General features: G+C 34.0%; 1 protein-coding gene across 15 annotated transcripts in view; it reads left to right on the top strand.

The window, feature by feature from the left end:
• Positions 1-21007, top strand: part of cpx (synaptic transmission protein complexin) — a 1026747-nt gene that overhangs the window by 524973 nt on the left and 480767 nt on the right. For all 15 annotated transcript variants that reach the window (XM_073958837.1, XM_073958849.1, XM_073958845.1 and 12 more), the window contains one exon: positions 1478-1694. In XM_073958837.1, coding sequence (XP_073814938.1) covers positions 1640-1694 — 55 coding nt within the window. In that variant the 5' untranslated portion in view covers positions 1478-1639. The remainder of the gene's footprint in view (positions 1-1477; positions 1695-21007) is intronic.

The raw sequence follows: 21007 nt of genomic DNA, 5'->3' as shown, positions 1-21007 counted from the left end.
TTCGTCCAAACATACTTTTGGTCTAAAACCATCATTGCGACGAGGCACATTTTTGTTGTATCAAAGTGTCGTTTGGGAAAAGCCTAAAGATATAATAAAATTCAAAATATTGTTTCCATATGATCAGAATTGAGTGTGATTATCCTTGTCCTTTGATGTTCTTTTCAACTCTGCTAAAAATTAATTTGGTGCATCTGGAAGAATCAATTTACAATAGTTCTCACTATAGTGGTGTGGGCTGTATTAATATAAAACTTGTAAAGACCGATTTTGGTACAGAAGTTTATTTTCCTCTTAGTATATTTGGTATTGCAAATGGGCTATATCGGTCCATGTTTTGATATAGCCCCCATAGAACGGTACTTCCCGATTTTCGGTATTTTGAACGTTGTGGCCTCAATATCCCACCGACATGGCTGGTATATTAGACTTCATTTGGGTTACAAAACTTTCCATATGAAATTTGTCGGTAGAGATCGACGCCTTTATATAGCCACCATAGAACGGTACCTCCCGATTTTTGGTATTTTGAAGGTTGTGGCCTCAATATTCCACCGAAATGGCTAAAATTTGGTATTTAGTCTTCATTTGGGGTATGAAAGTTTCCATATGAAAATTTTCGGTATAGGTCCACGCCTTCGTATAGCCCCCATTGAACGATATCTCCAAATGGTCGGTATTTTGAAGGTTGTGGCCTCAATATTGCACCGAAATGGCTGATATTTGGTATTTAGTCTTCATTTGGAGTATAAAACTTTCCATATGAAATCTGTCGTTATAGGTCCACGCCTTCATATAGCCTCCCGTAGAACGGTACCTCCCGATTTTCGGTATTTTGAAGGTTATGGCCTCAGTATTCCACCGAAATGGCTGAAATTTGGTATTTAGACTTCATTTGGAGTATAAAACTTTCTGTATGAAATCTGTCGTTATAGCCCCCCGTAGAACAGTACCTCCCGATTTTCGGTATTTGGAAGGTTGTGGCCGCAATATTCCACCGAAATGACTGAAATTTGGTTTTTAGACTTCATTTCGGATATAAAACTGTCCATATGAAATTTGTCGGTATAGGTCAACGCCTTCATATAGCCCCCATAGAACAGAACCTCCCGATTTTCGGTATTTCGGTATTATGTTTCGTTTGGGGTATACAATTTTCTATATGACATTTTTCGGTAGAGGTATACGCCTTCATATAGCCCCCATAGAAAGGTACCTCTCGATTTTCGGTATTTTAAATGTTGTGGCCTCAATATCCCACCGACATGGCTGAAATTTGCTATTTAGGGTTTATTGGGGTATAAAATTTTCCATATAACATTTGTCGGTACAGCCATGTGACCTTGTGTAAAAGCAGACAGATATTAAAATCTTTTGTCCATTATTTATAATGTGTTTTGAGATTACTCAATGTGAATAATATTAGTAATACAATTTTTTAATCTAAAATTTTCATATTTTCTTTCTCTCTTTTCAGATTTTTAAAGTGAATAGTAGTAGAATCAATAATCAACGAAATAATCTACACCTAGTGTCCAACTTGTAATCATTTTTCAATTGCAAATAATCGAAACGTATCCAATCATCAACTGAAACTTTCTGCTTAAGAAGGAGGAAGAAAACAAAAACCACTTAAACAATGGCGGCATTTATAGCGAAACAAATGGTTGGCAACCAATTAAGCGCCGTTAAAGGTAAGTCATCGAGCGTTTTATAGGAAACAGGCAAAAACAAATATAAATAACAACTAACAAATAAATGGTAATTAGTCGCATGTCAAAGGTCAGTGGAAAATGCTGCTGTAACCGATAATTAAGAATAGAAACACGAAAAGCAATTGATTAAACAAATAAATATTGGAAACAGCAGAAGAAGTAGAAAATACATTGTGGTATCGATATAAATTCGCCCTTAGGTTAAATGTATTATTAATGAAATGTTAATAGCCTCTAGAAGAAGTCATTGATTAATTTGTTGTTACATTTATAATTGTCATACCTAATATGGGAAACAATTTGGTTTGGATTTTTTAGATCAAATACACGTCATTGCAAATGTTTAACTTACATAAATGGGGTTGAAGAATAAAAATAGTAAACAACGTTTACCACATGAAGACATTTACACATTTATAAGGAAATGCATTTAACAGCAACATGATTGTGCAGTTAAAACAGGAATACCAAGGATTGATTCAGTATTAATTCCCTTTAACCATATACCTTACGCAAGTCCCTAACACACTCTCATTAACAACCTTGTTACATTTTTCCTAAAATTTGTTTGTTCATATGCATTCGGAATCCCAAAATGTGTACATACATATGTACATATGAATATACCTGAGTATCCTCATAAAATACATTGACTATGAAATGTTTTAATTATCCCCATAATCTCATGTTTGTCGACGTGTTGTTTGTAAGGAAGTAATAAAACATTTAACCAGTCATCAGCAAACCCTTCCCAACTCGTCTACTATTACTATAAGTATCTGAAATTTTGTGCAATTTGTAAAAGTAGTTCTGTGTATGTGGGTTAGCTGTTGTAATTTTTTTTTTGCTTATGTGCGTTCATTATCACTATGTTTTTATTACTCATATGTTAGTCCGGTCAAAATAGACATTGAAATAGCAAAAATTCCCACAAAGCTGAACTTTGGTGGAGAGCTAGGGTTTGACATTAGAAGCAACGTCTAAAAGTCCCCATCGATCCCATGTGTGCCAAAAAAAAAATATTCGGGGTCAAAGGTCAAAATTTAAGGGTTTTTTAGGTTTTCGGATTTATTTTTTGAAAACGGTTGATCTAATCAAAAAGTGATTAAAGTAAATATTGTAGACAGAAAAATTATCTACAAGTTTGACCCTTATAATTTTTTTCTTAGAAGGAACCATTCTTGAGATATAGCTGTTCTAAAAAACACATGATTTTTATGCACTTATGCGTGTCTATTTTGACCGGACTATGTATGTATGCATTGAACTGAGAGTACTCGTTTACACATGTTTATACATGTTTCTATAAAAGTGTTACTGTACATACAGATGTACATATACGAATAAAGTGAAAAGTCAACATATCATATCCTACACCATACTGTGCGTAGTGTATTATTCCGAACTCCGCTATTAAAAAGAACAATTTTCTATTATCACAAATTTTATTCATCTGTCTTTAATAATTCAAGAATATTCGCGCTTCAGTGAACAAAACCAACTATAGTTTGTAGCTCCTCGCCGCCGAGGTACCCAAAAACAATGGCGATTTACGAACGTGAACACGTTGATTTTCGAACTTGCTATAAGTCTTTTAAATTTGGCACGAATGCGTTTTCCTGGTCAATATGAATTATCGAACAGCCCTCGTATAACGGCCCCAAAAGTCGTGATCTCGGATCTCTCGGCTATAGAAATTATGAGATTAATAATGCTATAAAAAATTTTGATTCAAAGGACTTTTGAATTAAATTTTAAATTAACGGCCTAACATCATACTCTAGTGCCAACTGGTATAACTGCAACCAGAACGCCACATCCCGGCCGAAAAATATAAAAAACACAATGTGTATACTGAAGTTGGCCGCATGTTTTTGTTCATCCATCACCGACTGGCTATAAAAGTAGATGCTTTGCCGTCACCCGGGGCGACCCAGAATACTGGACTGGAGATCCAGACAGAAAACCCATTTTAAAAGCCGACATAAGAAATCTTACACACAGACAGTATTGGCAAGACAATAGCAACGTTACAAACCATTTTCACCAATACATTCATACTTTTCTCTATACATATTTAAAAATTTATAAATATATTTGTGAAAAAGGTTTGTATTTTTGCTATTGTCTTGCCAATACTGGCATTTGTAAACGCAGGGTAACTAAAATCATTGAAGACTCTATCACTCTCTATGAAAGAGATAGAAAAAAACCTACCTTCAGAATATAAGAGTGAATAGTAACACATTTCCTTAAGTTAAAAGAATGGCGGGTATGGCATGCAGAGAACCCATAGGCGATCTTTTAGATCAAAACAGGGCAACTGTTCATAACGATGAGCAAAAAGCAGATATCTTAGCCAATAATATAGAAGAGGTTTGGCCGTCGCTTAGACGTAGATAAGTTAGAAATTAATGTTTTTATCTGTTTTCTGATATATCATCCAGCGGTGTAAAATGGAAGAGGAGATGTTTTAGCTTTATACTAACTACAATATCAAATCCTTATCCATGTCTAGGTTTTTCATAATACAGTTTTTCCATCGTAGTATTAAGCTCGTATTTTCAAAGTACAACCACCCATGCGTAAACTACATCCTCTGGATATTAGATAATTCATCTTCGCCTTTAAATAGTAAATTATTATGACAAAATGGGGGTTTCTCCGAAGTCTAAAAGAAGTTTAAATTGTTTTTATGGCGACTCACATGATTGCTCAGTACTGTTTACTCAGTACAGATACTGTGATACCACGGCGAAGTCAATTTAACCCCAATAAAAAATAACCTATTATATATCATGGATTTGCTCGATCGATTCGTTTAAATTGGTGCGACTATAGATAGGAGACGACAAGAAACATACCTTATTCACATTCAAGTACACTTTTAGTAATAATGTTACGGAACTAGGTTTAACATAATCCTGTATAGACCTTGTTTTATTCTCCGATACTATTTGTATCAAATAAAATGCTGATTCATTTAGAGAACGATTTACAATGCTATATTGACTTTACTTCAGGATTCCTCTTAACATAGCTGATTTACATAATTTGCGTTTGGATTACAACTCAATCACCCTCCTGCTACTCTCTGGTACTGATACTGACTTCACCATAAAGAAGAACAATTAAGTCAAAACTGGATGATCAAAACAAATAGACAGGGAATACAACAAAAACGATAGCAAAATGAAACATGGAAAGTATTGAGTGAAATTCTATGCAGTAATTGTTGTTGTTGTAAAAGTGGTTTGAATAAAGTAAATGCTCAATAAAAATTTACCCTATAATCCAGATATTTAAATTAAAGGATTTTTATATAGATAAACTTAAATCCACCAGTTACTTTTGTATCAATATATTCATTAGAATTGATGGAGGGTGCGATATGTACTTGTGCTTTTATTATCAAGGCTTCAATTACCCAGCAGTTGTATTTTCTTGTAACGTATGTGTGTGTGTGAAGAATTTTAATTGTTTTCTAATTAATATTTTAGTGGAATTTTATCTCTCTTTGAAGTATTCAATTCTGTTATATGTATGTACATTAGAGTGATAAAAAAACAACATTTATTTTTTGGATTTCCTACCCCCTAAATTTGTTTCATTTGTTCCAACAACCTTATATATGAAATTTTATGGCGTTCGGTTAACGTTAACCCGTGTCAACCTAGCGACCTTTGTTTCCATATTAATTTGTGTGGGACCAAAGGACAATTTTCACCAAAATTCCCTAAATGCCACAATTATGGTCCGATCGATGAAAAAACTTTACCAAACTTTCTACAAAAAATATCGGATCGGATTTTGATATAGCTATATGGGGCCCAAAATACCCTAAATCGGCCAAATATGCATATTGAAGCTATATCAAAATCCGCTAACGTTAAGCGATCGCCATAAAATTTCTTGAATAAAAGTTTTGGATCAAATGGAGAAAAATTAGGGGGTAGAAAGTCCAAAAAAAGAAAGTTTGTCTCAAATATATCTCCTTTCATACGGGCATGTCTCAGATTCCGATCGAAATGGTTTCAATTCCGTAATTTCATTTCGATCATTTTTGTTTTAGCTTCTACAGATTTCGATCGATTTGGTGAATTTCGAAAATCTTATTATTTGTATAAACATGGCAACATTAGAGGAATCAAAAGAAACGAAACAAAAACTTATAATTAGAAAATACTGTAGAAGTGGATATTGTGAAAATTTTGTGTTTAACGAAAGCTTTTTGTGCGAAAAGAAAGTTAATTTCTTTATTGAATTTTCAATTTTTCTATTGTTTCTGTAATTGAGGCGCAAAAAATCAACTTAACATTGAAAAATACTTTGCTTGGAATTTTTTCTTTTGTTTTATTTTATCATTGTTTTAAGTTATCATTCGTAATGCCAGATTGTCTAGTTTTTAAAAATTTACAACGAAAAAAATTATGTGGCAATACATTGTTAACAATTGATTTCGTTGATTAAGAAATAATGGAAATGTGCGAATTTTTTAAATAAAATGATAAAAAAAAAAACGAAATTAAATGTGATTTTGTTAATAAAACAATATCTTTATTATTTTTAAGCGTTTTTCCAGTGTTTTAAAGTGACATGTTTCCAAAAAATACAATTCCACTTGAGAAAACAAAACAGGTTTCATTCCGAAAAAAATTTTCGTTTTTCGGTTTCTGAAGAAGCTAAATACGGAATCAATTCTACATTCGATCGGAATTGGTTTCTGTGACAAGCCTGATATATAAGGTTTTTGGATCAAATGGTGAAAAATTAGGGAGTAGGGGGTGGGACCAAAGGAGAATTTTCACCAAAATTCTCTAAATGCCACAATTATGGTCCGAACGATGAAAAAACTTTACCAAACTTTCTACAAAAAATATCGGATCGGATTTTGATATAGCTATATGGGGCCCAAAATCGGCCAAACATGCATGTTGAAGCTATATCAAAATCCTTTAACGTTAACAAATCGCCAAAAAATTTCATATATAAGGGTTTTGGATCAAATGGAGAAAAATAAGGGTGTAGGAAGTCCAAAAAAAAAAAAGTTTGTCTTTTTTTGGGTCACCCTAATGTACATCTCAAATATATCTCCTTTCATATATAAGGTTTTGGATCAAATGGAGAAAAATTAGGGGGTAGGAAGTCCAAAAAAAGAAAGTTTTTCTTTTGTTGGGGTCACCCTAATGTACATCTCAAATATATCTCCTTTCATTTTGGATCAAATGGAGAAAAATTAGAGGGCTAGGTCCAAAAAAATAAATGTTGTGTTTTTTTGGTCACCCTAATGTACATCTCAGATATATCTCTTTCAAAAGCCAACAAATTTGATAAAATTTAAAATGATTTAGTCCAATGTCAATGCCACACAAAATTTGTTGGATGTGTGTTACAATGGGAGATGTTTTTAAGATGGTATTTTGTAATTGGCTAACATAAATAAAATTAATATAAAAATGCGCCTTCAAATAATGGTGTTCCCTTGAAGGAAAGCACAGTCTTAAAATTGTTTCATGCCCAACATGAGATTTTCAACGGTGACCAAACTTCTTATCGACAGTATTTCAGTCACGTAAAACGTCTATATAAGTGGTGCCGTTTGAAGTTGTCGATCCATTATGCCTCAAATTGTAGTTTAATAATAGTTCTTGTTAAAAGCTTATGCATATGTAGAATAAATCAATGCTGACAAATTTAATTATTTTCTAGCGTTTCAACGAACCGTTGAGCAGTTTTTGTTTTTAAAAGCACGGGAGGAATTGATACTCTCTGTTAAAAACACAATTTTCTTAAAATAATCAAATATAAGTCCATCATCTATGCTTTTATTCCTAGCCTAGGTTTCCTAAAAACTAGGTACATCAATTTTTAAATATTAAATATTCTCAAAAACAACTAATGTCTTTGTGCCCACTGTTCCAGTTCCCTTCCAAAATGCTGCCATTGTTAAATTCACTAATTGAAGTTTTTCCCAAATACATTAAAATTAGTTTGTCTGTATGTAAAGCACTTACCATGTTCTATCCGGACTCATGTGATGTGGCATTCTGGTGTTGTTAGACTTGATGCACCCGCACTTTAGTTAATGAGCCACTACCACATGGCACTTTTGTCGATATACGAATATCCTGTACATCCATCGCATCACTATTTAGGTACGTAGATACACAAACCAAACACACAAACGTATGTGCATCCACCCCCCATTAAACACGTTAACGCACACATGCAAACAACTACTGATCATACAACAATTTTTTCGAGTTATTTGATAATGAAAATGTTTTGATAACTCAATTATGTGCATCAGAAATGAGTAATTTTGCTTGAAAATTGTTAATTGAAATTCATGCCGGATGATGATGCAATGCTAGTCGTTCGATTGTTTTTATTTGTTAGCATTTCCTGGCGAAATTTGTATAACAACATTCATAGCTATTAAATGAATGTTTATGTTGATTATGCATTTTGAGGATGTGTGTGTGGTTGTGTTACGGTTTGGTTTGTTTTTGTTAACTTCGTTTTTGTGGCCAATTATTTGTAGGTGTAAAATCGACAGTGATGAATAGACATCGGATTTTGCATATTTGCATATTTTTTATTAATAAAGATACGAAAATTCTGATTGGACCAAAATTCGTTTTGAAGAAAACTGAATGCAATGACAGGCTCATATTTTTTATTTTTTTGCATATTTGCATATTTTGCATATGCACAAAATATGCAAAAAATATGCAAAATATGCAAAAAATATGCAAAATATGCAACTAATTTTTTTGACGAAAATCGTCAAATTAAATGTGGAAAGTCATCAAAAAGTGTTCTAAATTAAGTTTATTGCCGTTAAACGTTGATTTTAGGGTGTCCAAAACCGAAACCGGTTAACCGGTTAACCGGTTTTGAGTTACAAAACCGAAACCGGCTTTCGCCAAAAACGTCATTTTCGGTTAACCGAAAAAACCGGTTATTTGTGTCGGTTAACCGGTTTTAAAAAAGTAGTAATATTTTTAAAATTTCATTACAATTGTATTCTTGAAAGTAAACTAAACATAACTAACAAAAGGTACGGCTAAATTATAAATGTCAGATACCTTTAAACTTGAAAATATTTAGTGTAAAATGGCACAATTCCAATATAGTTCAATTGAACGATCTATGAAAAAACTGCGTATACGTAATATCACACGGTTGTTTGAATGACGTTATTCATACGTTTTTGAATTATAACAGTAAACTAAGAACTAGTCTAATTTAAGGTTGTAAAGGGTAACGATAACAAAGTACATTTTGATTCCGGCACGATAACTTGAGGTTCTCAACGCAAAAATTGAAAATCCAGACTTAATAAAATGTAAATTTAATTCTTTTGGTACACAATCGTATATTTGTAAGGGCTTTTACTATTCTTAGAGCACAATTTCTGACATATGTTTGCTGTCTCCACTTTAAGGTTGAATGTTAAATAACAAGGATATTATCAGATAATTATATAATAAAGAATTAGTTATACTTAATTTGCCCCTTGCCGCACATTTTTAATCAAATTTATCAATTATAAGTAATTTTGTACCTATTTTACAAAACCGGTTTAAACCGGTTAACCGGTTTTGAAAATTTTTGAAAACCGAAAACCGGTTTTTGAAAAAACTGAAAATTTCGGTTAACCGAAAACCGTTTTGTTTGGAAAAACCGGTTTTTTGGACACCCTAGTTGATTTCTTAGCAGATTATCATGTTATTAATTATTATTCTGCCACAGCAATAAATCTGGACTAAAAGACTTTGAAAATTTCCTATAACCCAGCCTTCTTATTACAACATAAGTTGCTTTCTAATACAAATTTGTTCAAAAACTCAATCAGAAATGTCAAAATGAACGTATCCAAATATGTTGATAGTTTCTGCTCGGCCAAATTGTCTGACAGGATAACAAATGAGCTAGAAATTAAGACTAAGACAATATTGAATATTACATAAAATCTTTCATATTTTACTAAAAACATATAACATATAAAAACATATACAGGGCAATCATGAATATTTCCCTCCGAATTTTCCGCACGGAAAATAATTTTAGAAAGTGAAACTCTTTTAAAATCAATATTTGTTAAAAGTTTAAAGCTACTAGATTCGCTTCATGATGGCATATTCTAGTCGAATCGACAAAAATATTCCCTTTTTGGGTATAAATATGGAAAAAATTGTGAATTTTGGGAAAGGAAACAGATTATGTAATATAATTGTTCCACAAACATCCCAGGCGGGACAGGGGAGACTTCTCTCATATCAATGAGTGCACCCCGATTCATATTAGCTCAATGATATGGGACCTACTGTTTATCGCCGAGTCCGAACGGCGTGTCTAAGACACCACGTGTAGAGAAGTTGTACAAGGTTGAAATACTCAGAAAATGTCGCCAACATTACTAAGGAGTGTATTTTGCCACCGTTGAAAAGTGTTTGATGTTGACTGGCCGGGGTATCGAACCCACGACCTTCAGCGTGTAAGGCAGGTGTGCATACCATTGCACCAAGGTGGCACCCACCGGAATTGCACGGAATTTTTATTCATGATTGCACTGATAACATATTTTAATACCCTAAGGGTATTATGTCTTAGTGAATGAGTTTGCAACATGCAAAAGGAAACAAAATAGACCCACAGTTTCTTTTGATTATCTGCATAGATTCGCACTTATCCAGGTATTTTTGAAAACAAAGTACACGTCACATTATAGACCAATTCGCATAAAAAATTTTTTGTTTGGCCCTAGGGCGATCCCTGTTTTGTTTGAAAATTAAGATTCCTTGAAATCTTTGCCTTTTAGGTGTATAGTGCCTTTGGCAATTTTAATGACAATATTGCGGCGAATATTTTTCTTAATATATTTATATCCTAGACAACAAGACTAACGTGTTATAAAAGGTGTTAAATCCTTGTACTCGATAATTTTTTCAAAATGTTGCTGAAAAAATTTTTACAGCGACTCCTCCATTAAACAACTGTCCAAATTCGAAACATTTGTAATAATTAGTTCAAATTATCGAGTACACGGTCAGGTATAAGTTAATTAATTGTATAATTTCTTTTCGACTGTGTTATCAAAATTGTTTTCCTGTAGCAGGAATGACAGAACTATATTTTTTAGCATTCCAAATGCTTTTCTAGCAGAAATATGTGAGTTGTTTTGCCATGTTAAAGATAATTCCAAGGGCGACTTATTTTACCACTACCACGCTATTGTGTGGTTTTTTGAGTGATGTCATTTTGCACTAATCATTTGGTGTTCTTCACATCAATTTTAACTACATCCCACTTTAAATAAAACTTGTTGTTTTTAAAATTTGAAAACAACAAAACCCGAGATTAAGCTGAAATCATTTTACAACAATAAAATAATACACATCTCAACACAACTGCCAAAAGTGAATCTAAAAATAATGCATTACTTTTCGCCAATTTCCCAATTCTGCATTAAGCGGTTGTATGCTTACAATATACATATAAAATTATGTATTAGTGCATTAAACTAAAACCATGTCATCAATATTAAAGCGGCAGTTAGAGCGTTTTTCCAAAGAAGCTTTTTGACCACAAATATAGGACTAAACACTATAAAATATATTCAAATCAAATATGTGGATATTCAAAAATTATACTTCTAATTATAGTTATATTCCAGAACCTGGAATCGTAAATGGTACTTTAGTACTTTTTCCCATTTTGCGCTAAAAACGAACCCTTTTTCCAAAAACTAGAAAAAATTGCGCTTTTATCTAAACAAAAATAGCGATGACTAACTCCAGCTCCTTTGTTTTTCTGCTAGACAATTTTGGCCGATTAGAAACTATCACCATATTTGGACATGTTGATTTTGACATTTCTGATTGAGTTTTTGAAATTTTTCCATTATCTATCTACATTTGTATAGGAAGCAAATTATGTTGTAATAGGAATGCTGGGTTATTTGACATTTTGTCACCTTGTGAAGACGGATTTAAGTCTTGTTAGTCTAGATTTATTGCTTTGGCGGAATATCTGGAGAGTCTCAATAACATAATAATCTGCAAAAAACTATGTTAAACGTGCTTTTTGATGATTTTCCAAATTTAATTGACGATTTTTGTCAAAAAAACACTTGCATATTTAGCATATTTTTTGCATATTTTGCATATATTTTGCATATTTTTTGCATATATTTTGCATATTTTTTGCATATTTTTTGCATATTTTTGATATGACCCCAAATATCGAAAAATTGACCCTCAAAACGCCTAGATCCAAAATTTGAGTCCAATCGGATAAGAAATAAAAAATATGCTAAAATCCGATGTCTAGTGATGAATAAAACAATAGTTAAATGATAATGATAATGAAACATTTAAAATTTACGAACGTTACAAATTTCACAATGGATTTTGGGAGAAAATAAATAAATTGATGAATGTTTGCATTATATGCAATTGCATAGAAATTTAGTTATTGTTATGATGAGTATTAATGCAGCGAGCCGAAAATAGTTGCCTTTCAAAAAACAAAGCAATAAAGTTTGCGAGATTGGAGACTTCATGAGTCGGAGAAACATTATGTATGTCGTAAAGCAGGAAATACAGTTCACCGTCACCTGTAAAAGGGCTGCACAAAAACTTTCTGACCTAACAATGAAACCGCGAATATTTACCATCGAAAATAGTTTAATTGTTTCCTTAAGTACTCTCCAGCATGATTTATACACTATTTCATGCGTTAAAACCAATTGTTGAAGTATTTTTTCCACTCCGACTGAAACACCTCTAAAACGTGGCCTTTAAAGGTTTTAACAGCATCTTCTGGCCACAAAAATCGTTAACCATGCCTTTTTTCTTGACGTACGATAATCAAATGAAGCCATTGGATGCCAAATCAGGGTTTTACAGCGGATGACCCATCAATTCCAGGTTTTGTCCGGTCAAAGAGGCGTTGCTTTGAATCGATGTGTGACAGCTCGCATTGTCATGGTGCACAATGATTCGTCGTCTCTGCTTCGTTTTTCGAATTTCTCAGGAGAGTTCAGTGTACCACAAAAGCCGTATAGTATTCACATTGTCAGTTAAGCCGAAGAAAGAGGCCACAACTTCGAAGCTTTTTCCATGACCAACATTCGTTGGATTTGGCTAGCCTTAGAAGACCCACTACATATGGTGCAATTGGGATTTTTTACACCTTTCGGGATGTTTTCTCAAGTGGTATGAACTTGCCTCTGAAAAAAACTTTTACCGTCGTAATCGACGCACAGAATGCAAGTTGCTTCAACAAAAATCAAAGTGATTCGATTACAGGTCTTAAAGTGAACTTATCCGAAATTTTGTGTCGAAGGTACCCGAGGGTGCGGACAAGTACAGTCCATATTCGAACCTGATCTATATCTGGTAGATATATTCGGATGTGTAAATTATGGACCAAATCGGTCACTCCCATCCAGAGTTACCGTACGCACAATTTTTCCGAACATTTTTGAACCTTTGTGGGGAGATACCTGAAGGAGTGGACCGATATAGCTTATCTTCGAACTTAAACTAAGTTTGAAAAAAAATAGGTAAAAAAACTTTTTAAGTTAAACGGTTTTATGTTAAACATACATTGCAATGTTTAAGATAAATGTACTAAAAACCAAAAAATAATAAAATAGATACAGTCGTGGGAATTATAAACATATGCATAGACTAGGCTAAAATAAAACCGTGGGGCACGCCAATTGTCTACAAATTATCGACTAAATGTGCGATAGAAGAATCGTTTAATTCGTCGTTAGGCAGTTGGCCCGCAAACGATGAGGAAATTACTTACTATTTTCTTGCTCATGGAAATTCCAATAGTTATACACTCCATGGAAATAAAAGAGATGTTTCAACTAGTTTATCGTTGGACATTCACACTGCTGGCTGGCGAGGAATCGTTTCACTGCTCGTAGTTTGTCTTTAATCGACAAAGTACTACTCGCTCATCACTATGAAACCCTAAAACTCGCTTATAATCGAGCTTGCTAGCTTGTTTCCACATTCTAGCCCTACTTATCACACGTGCATCGTTGTCGGTTGAACAACTGCCTAATTATAGTGTAACATTACAAAACAAACATTTTAATCAACGATTGTAGACAATTGACGTGCCCCACGGTTTTATTTTAGTCTAGTCTATGCATATGTTTATAATTCCCACGACTGTATCTATTTTATTATTTTTTGGTTTTTAGTACATTTATCTTAAACATTGCAATGTATGTTTAACATAAAACCGTTTAACTTAAAAAGTTTTTTTACCTATTTTTATTTTCTAGTTTTTAGTTTTTATTTCGCATTCTGTTTAATTCATTTAGTGCTTCATTATTGCAAGGTTTCTTGCCCGTTAGTTTATTGCAGTCCAACTGTACCGCTAACGACGTATCATTTTAGCCACCCTAACGCCACACAGTCCTCAACACGATAAAAAATCTTGACTTGGGTGGTGGATTCAGGCTGGACTAATCAGATACCTAAATTACAGATTCAATTTCTAAATTTAAATCTTAATTATACGCCATTTAGTGGCTGCGCCCATCTTAAATATTGAGGTTGTATAGTGCACTGTATTCTTCTTGTCAAGCCCTTTTATTTGATGCCCATATTGGTGGGATTGATAAAAAATTGTTATCAGCCATTTGGTTGATGGGATTGATAAAACCTAAGTTATCCGCTATTTTGTAGAGGCCGCCATCTTGGATTTTAATTTTATATGGTACATTGTATTCTACTGGTTGAGCACTTTCATTTGATACCCATATTGATGGGATTGATAAAACCTACGTTATCCGCCATTTTGTAGCGGCCGACATCTTGGATTTCAATTTTTATAGTATATTGTATTCTGCTTGTTGAGCCCTTTCATTTGATATGGGGGATTGATAAAACCTTGATGGGATTGATAAAACCTACGTTATCCGCCATTTTGTAGCGGCCGCCATCTTGGATTTCAATTTTTATAGTATATTGTATTCTGCTTGTTGAGCCCTTTCATTTGATACCCATATTGATGGGATTGATAAAACCTACGTTATCCGCCATTTTATAGCGGCCGCCATCTTGGATTTCAATTTTTTATAGTGTATTGTATTCTGCTTGTTGAGCCCTTTCATTTGATATCCATATTTATGGGATTGATAAAACCTACGTTATCCGCCATTTTGTAGCGGCGGCCATCTTGAATTTATAATGATAATGAATAAACATAATTGTATTGTCACCAAAATCCAAAGTGTATACAAAATTTCAGATTAATCGGTTGACAGGAAGAGGGTGAAATTTGAATTACTAAATTTGACCCAAGAATAAATAATAAAACAAACGGGGTGAGCTAAATAAAACCATTTAAAAATACTATGAAAGCCAAATTTTGGACTGAATCGGCAGATCCGTTCGAGAGTTATCTTGCGCACCATCCAACCACAACACACGGGGTCATAGGGTTTTTTTAACATTGAGGCTATTTTCTCGGGAAGTATGGACTTGCCCCTGATGAAACTTGTACCGTCGTATAGGAAATAGTGAATACAAGTTGCTACAATAAAAATCAAAGCTATTCGAGAGCAGGTGCTAAACTGAACTTTTTCGAAATTGTGTGTGGGACGTATCCGAAGGAGTGGACCGATTGAGTCCATATTCGAACCTCATCTAAGTCTGGTAGAAATTTTATGATGTGCAAGGTATGGAGCAAATCGGTTACTCTTTTCAAAAATTGTCGTGGACAGAGGGGACCGATATAACCCATCTTCGAACTTAAACTAAGTTTGGACAATATATTACGAAAGCCAAATTTTGGACCGAATCAGTTGGAGAGCTATCGTGATCTCCAGCCAGACAGACAGACCGACGGACATGGCTAAATCAACTCCAAATTGTCAGAAACGGATTTTGTTCAAACATACTTGAGGTCTAAAACCATTATTTCGATGAGGCACATTTTGCCCGCTAGCATAAATGCTGAGGGAATAAAAACGGAACTTCCCGATTTTTTGTATTTTGAAATTTTTGGCTTCACTGTCACACCGAAATGTCTGAAATTTGGTATTTAGTTTTCACTTGTTGTATAACACTTTCCACATGAAATTTGTCGTTATAGGTTCACGTCTTCATAGGCCCCCATAGAACGGTTCCTCCCTCCCCTCCCCTTCCATTTCGGTATTTTAAGATGTTGGCTCCAGGTTTAGATCCGACCGGTATCGCCCAATTGTTTGTATTTCGAGGGTTTTTTTGTCAAATTTTTGAAACGATATTGCTCAATTTTAATATTGTGTGTTGCCAAGAAATACAAAAACTTAATTCAGAAAATTTTAAATATTGATCAATGTTTTGGAATGAACAACGATGACGCCTCATGAGTATTTTTAAAGGAGTATTTATTACATTCGGCCCGCTTCCTTTCATAAACGAAAGAAACTATTTGTTAAATACACATCGTGGTATAAAAAGTTCGGCCCTTTCGAACTTTACAGCGCAAAAATTCATATATATTTTATACCCTCAGCCATTAGGCTAGAAAGGGTATATACACTTTCATAGGGGCAAAATGTGCCTCATCGAAATAATGGTTTTAGACCCCAAGTATGTTTGGACGAAATGTGTTTCAGACACTTTGGAGTCGATTCAGTAATGTCCGTCCGTCTGTCTGTCTTGCTGGCTGGTGCGCACGATAACTCTTAAGCGGATGAGCCGATTAGGTCCAAAATTCGGCTATCTTTTTTTTCTCCAAACTTAGTTTAAGTTCGAAGATGGGCCATATCGGTCTAGTTCAAAATGTTCGGAAAAATTGTGCGTACGATAACTCTTGACGGGAGTGACCGATTTGGTCCATACTTTACACATCCTAATATATCTACCAGATGTAGATCAGGGTCGAATATTGACTATATTTGTCCATTTTGGATAAATTCATTTTAAGACCTGATCTCGAATCACTTTAGTTTTTGTTGAAGCAACCTGCAGTCGCTGCCTCAATTACGACAGTAACATTTTTTTCAGGGCAAGTCCATTCTTCTTGAGAAAACAGCCCGAAAGTTGTAAAAAAACCCCTGTGACACCATATCGCTCATTTACTCAAAGAGTGGCATATCTCGAAAAATGCGTTTTCTGGGTTAGCAATTTCTATTTTTTCTACGAGTTCTACTTTATCTTGTGTCAAATTTTCATGCTGATATCTCTAAAACATAACGAGTTACAGCTTCGCATAATTCAACACAACAGTTTTTTGAGTTTATGAAGCACTAAAACTACTCAAATCATGCTTCATCTTGCACAGAAATTTAGCACTGATATCTGGCTAGCTGTTTGCAAAATATGATCCAAGTAGTCATTTTAGTTTTTATGTAATAATCTTTTTAAGTGGGGAGTCAAAATTCATTCGCGAACTTAAAAAGCGTTTTTCTCGAAACAGCCTTTTTTGAAATGTGTCACTCTATGAGTAAATGAGCGATATGTAGTGGCTGGAGGGCTCGAACCGAATACTGCGTTCGTCCACACTTTGTATATTGTACCATTTCTTCGAATATTAGATGAAATTCGAAGGTGGTGCCTGTAGGTCCACTCCTTCCGATACCTCCCCCAAAAAAGTACGCTAAAAAGGTACGCGCGATTTTTCATAGACGTAGCAACCGAAACTTAGCTTATGTTCAAATGTGGGCCCTATCTGTCCAATCCTTGTGGTACCACCCCACAAATGTTCAACATTTTTGTTTGGTTAAGGGTCTGTTCCAGGATCTTTTGTATGTTTTTACCGAAGGTTTTCCTTGTGGCCCTGTTTACAGCGATATTATATTTTTCGTAGGCTAGTGTGATAAAAAAGCTCTATCTTTCAATATCCCCGCAAATTTTTGAGCTTTAATCCTATCCATACTTTTGTCGGTTCATCCGTCGCAATTAATCTATTGCGAAATTGATAGTTCGAGAGCTCCTCTAAATTTCTGTATCATTAGAATAGTGGAACTCGTGGAAGTTTTTAGTTATATCCTATTAAAAAAGACATTCTTCCCCTTTCCCCTCTGGAGGGGGTATACGGAAAAAATTGTTTTATGCTGTTAATACACAATGATATGAACAAAGGTCCCGATTATCTTATGATGCAAAAATAGGCTTGGGGAAACAAAACAATTTCCAAAACAATATAAAATCCAACCAATTTAGCGGATTAAAAAAATCAACATTTTTGTCTGAAAATTGATAAAATTTTATATATAGATCTTATAGCGTTCTTCCTGGAATGCACGTACCGCCAACGTAGACAAATTTGGAAGAAGATTTCATCATTTTGCCACTGATACCAATTATGTTAAAGTACTTGGTCAGATAACAGAGTTATACGCTAATATATCCATAGTGCATCTTTAGTCAACGACCCACCATTTAAAGTCTGGCACTAGGTGGCAGCTGATTTTAATACTGAATAATCTTAAACCTTTTGAAAATTATTCCCGAGGTGGGCACTGGTGGGCATCATGACTAAAACCTTAGGTAAAATTTAAGTATATGATCTCGAATTGGCATTACAAAATACACTAAGAAAATATGCAGCTAACTAGAATTCCACAACACGCTAAAACATTATTTTTTAATGAAAATTAAGCTAATACCTCCTCCTTCAAAATCCGGTATCATATTTTGCTATACGTATTAGTTTCGCGATATTTTGAATATATTTACTTGCACTTAAAATATAGGTTGTACTCACAACAAAAAAAATATTAGTCAAATTTTCCGACTTTTGAAGCTATTCTTAAGAAGATAGCGTTCGAATGGAACAAAAATGAATATATTTTTAAAAAGGTACATGTCATAGCTGTCAGAGTTGACAGATGTTGCACCAAAATTTTGACATTCATTTTTTATTTTTGGCCAATGGGTGGATCCACTGTGCGTTGTTGAGTATTTTTTTAACGAAAAAAAGGTCATGTTATAGATACCATTACTTCAAATATATCAGTGCAACCAACAAATTTGCATGTTTCTATCATAATTAGCTTCTTTTCTATCACTTCATGTAAAATTTTTGGAAATTTTTGAAAAAAAATATTTTAGTATTTTTGGCACAAAAATATTCTTTGCACCAATCGATAAGTGTATTTTTTTAACGACGTGTTTATGTAATTTGACATTTTGCTTAATGGTGTTATTTCCAAATGAAGTTGTTTGACTTATGAACCCATACACCAATGCTAAATATTTGACTGATTGGTACCTATGCCCAAACCAAAAATCATTTGTTTTCCTCTTTCACCTAAATTTGACTACGCTTATTTTGACCATCAGCTGAATTCTACTTTAATTCGTTTTCCTTTAATAATTAAATCCAAAACCAAACATACATCCTCTGCATTATCTCGTTCGCCCACTTTTATCTATCCCATTATTTAAGTGCGGAAATTTTTACATTTTCAATGGAAAATTGAATTGACCTATACAGAATATTCTGGGTTAATAATATCAATACCAATAATGACAACAAAAAACACAAACCCACTTAAAACAAGAACACTTGATATACATAGGTTGGTTTATGCAATACAAAAGAAAAATGTTCGTGTTACCAGTGAGTGAATCAGCCGTCATCCATGCCTGCCTAATCAGCTCAACGCTGTGACATTCATCTCTATTCATCAATAATTTAGATGTTCATTGGACCATATTTGAAAAGCTTATGGCACAAGGCCATTTAGACCCTTTTACAATGAAATGGGGTCACAATTCGATATACGATAACAAGCATTGATGCAGTGTCATTCTTATGTATGTATATATGTATGTATATGTACGTGACTTTGATCATTTCACTCAATCAGTGTCATTTGAAAAACATATTTAGCTGGTATTTATGGAAAATTTTCAGATTAAAACAATAATGTTGAGGCATTTGTTTATCACAATAAATATTTAGATTCATATGAGAATTTTGAAATATGAACTAATCTGTGGGATTTCTTAGACTAAAGACAGTAAGCAGTGTTTATTGCTAATAACACCTACAGAAAGAATATGCTCACCGGAATCATATCATGTTATGCTATTGAAGTGGGCTCTGTGTGATTATATTTTTTCGGCGTGACCTATATTCTCCATATTTTGACTTTGTCCTTGACAAACACTTCTAAAACATATATAACAAATAATAAAGTATCAGCCGGCTTTGCCGACGGAGATGTACCCTCAGCCTTTATTGTATCTTTAATCTATAGACAGATCGAAATCCTTTTCAACAAAAAATTTTTATTTGGGGATTTCTAGAATTTTGTGGCCCTTTTAAGACGTATTAACTGGCCGAAAAATATGGATTTGGATTAAGGATGAAAAGTGTTACGGAGGAGGTACCTGAAGGAATCTTATTTTGGGAGTTTGTCACCATATAATTTAGAAGCATGGACTTGCTCACGAAAAAACAAAAGATCGCTGCTAACAGGACCACAAAGAGCACCTTCGGTAAAAATATCCTAAGTAAATTCGAAGAGACCTAAATTGCACTTAAAGAAAACTTGTGAAATTTTGTGAGGGAGGTAGGTACTTTTAGCAGTGGACCGATGTGACCCAATTTCGAACATAAATTAGGTTTGGACAAAATATTATGAGATGTGAAGTTTGTACCAAATCGGTTACTCAGTTTAAGAGATATCGTACCATTTTAGCAAAAAGTGGATTGATAAGAACCACCTTCGAACTTTATCTATGATTCGCAGATATTACGATATCCAAATTTGGATCAAGGAAATATCCTGTTCGAATGGTTCTGTTCGCAGCAGCCACTAAACATGGTGTCTATACGGGGTTTTTACAGCTTTCGTGCCATATTCTCCGGAAGTATGGACTTGCTCCTGAAAACAATTTAACCGCGGTAAAAGGGGATTCAAGAACAACCTGTTGCAAAAAAATTAAAATGATTCTAGAGCAGTTCTTAAACTGCACTTGTCGGAAACTTTGTGTGGGAGGTACCCAAAAGAGTGGACCGATAGAGTCGAAATTAGAACTTGATATATGCCTGGTAGAAATATTGCGATGTGCAAAGTATGGACCAAATCGGTTAATCCTTCCTGAGTTATCGCACGCATAATTTTTTTATAAAAAATTTGAATTTTTGGAAGGGTACTCGAACTGGTCTTAACCTGTTCTTAAGCTTAAAAGTTTGAACTTTTGTGTAAGAAGTATAGCAAGAAGTGAACCGATAAAGTTCATCTTCGAATTTGACGTATGTTTAGAAGAACGATTACGATGTGAAAAGATTGGATCAAATGAAGGACTCCG

Source organism: Musca autumnalis, unplaced genomic scaffold (genome assembly GCF_047663935.1).
Source record: "Musca autumnalis isolate F117 unplaced genomic scaffold, ASM4766393v1 scaffold_1, whole genome shotgun sequence".
Taxonomy (NCBI): domain Eukaryota; kingdom Metazoa; phylum Arthropoda; class Insecta; order Diptera; family Muscidae; genus Musca; species Musca autumnalis.
This window is presented reverse-complemented; position numbering and strand designations above follow the sequence as displayed.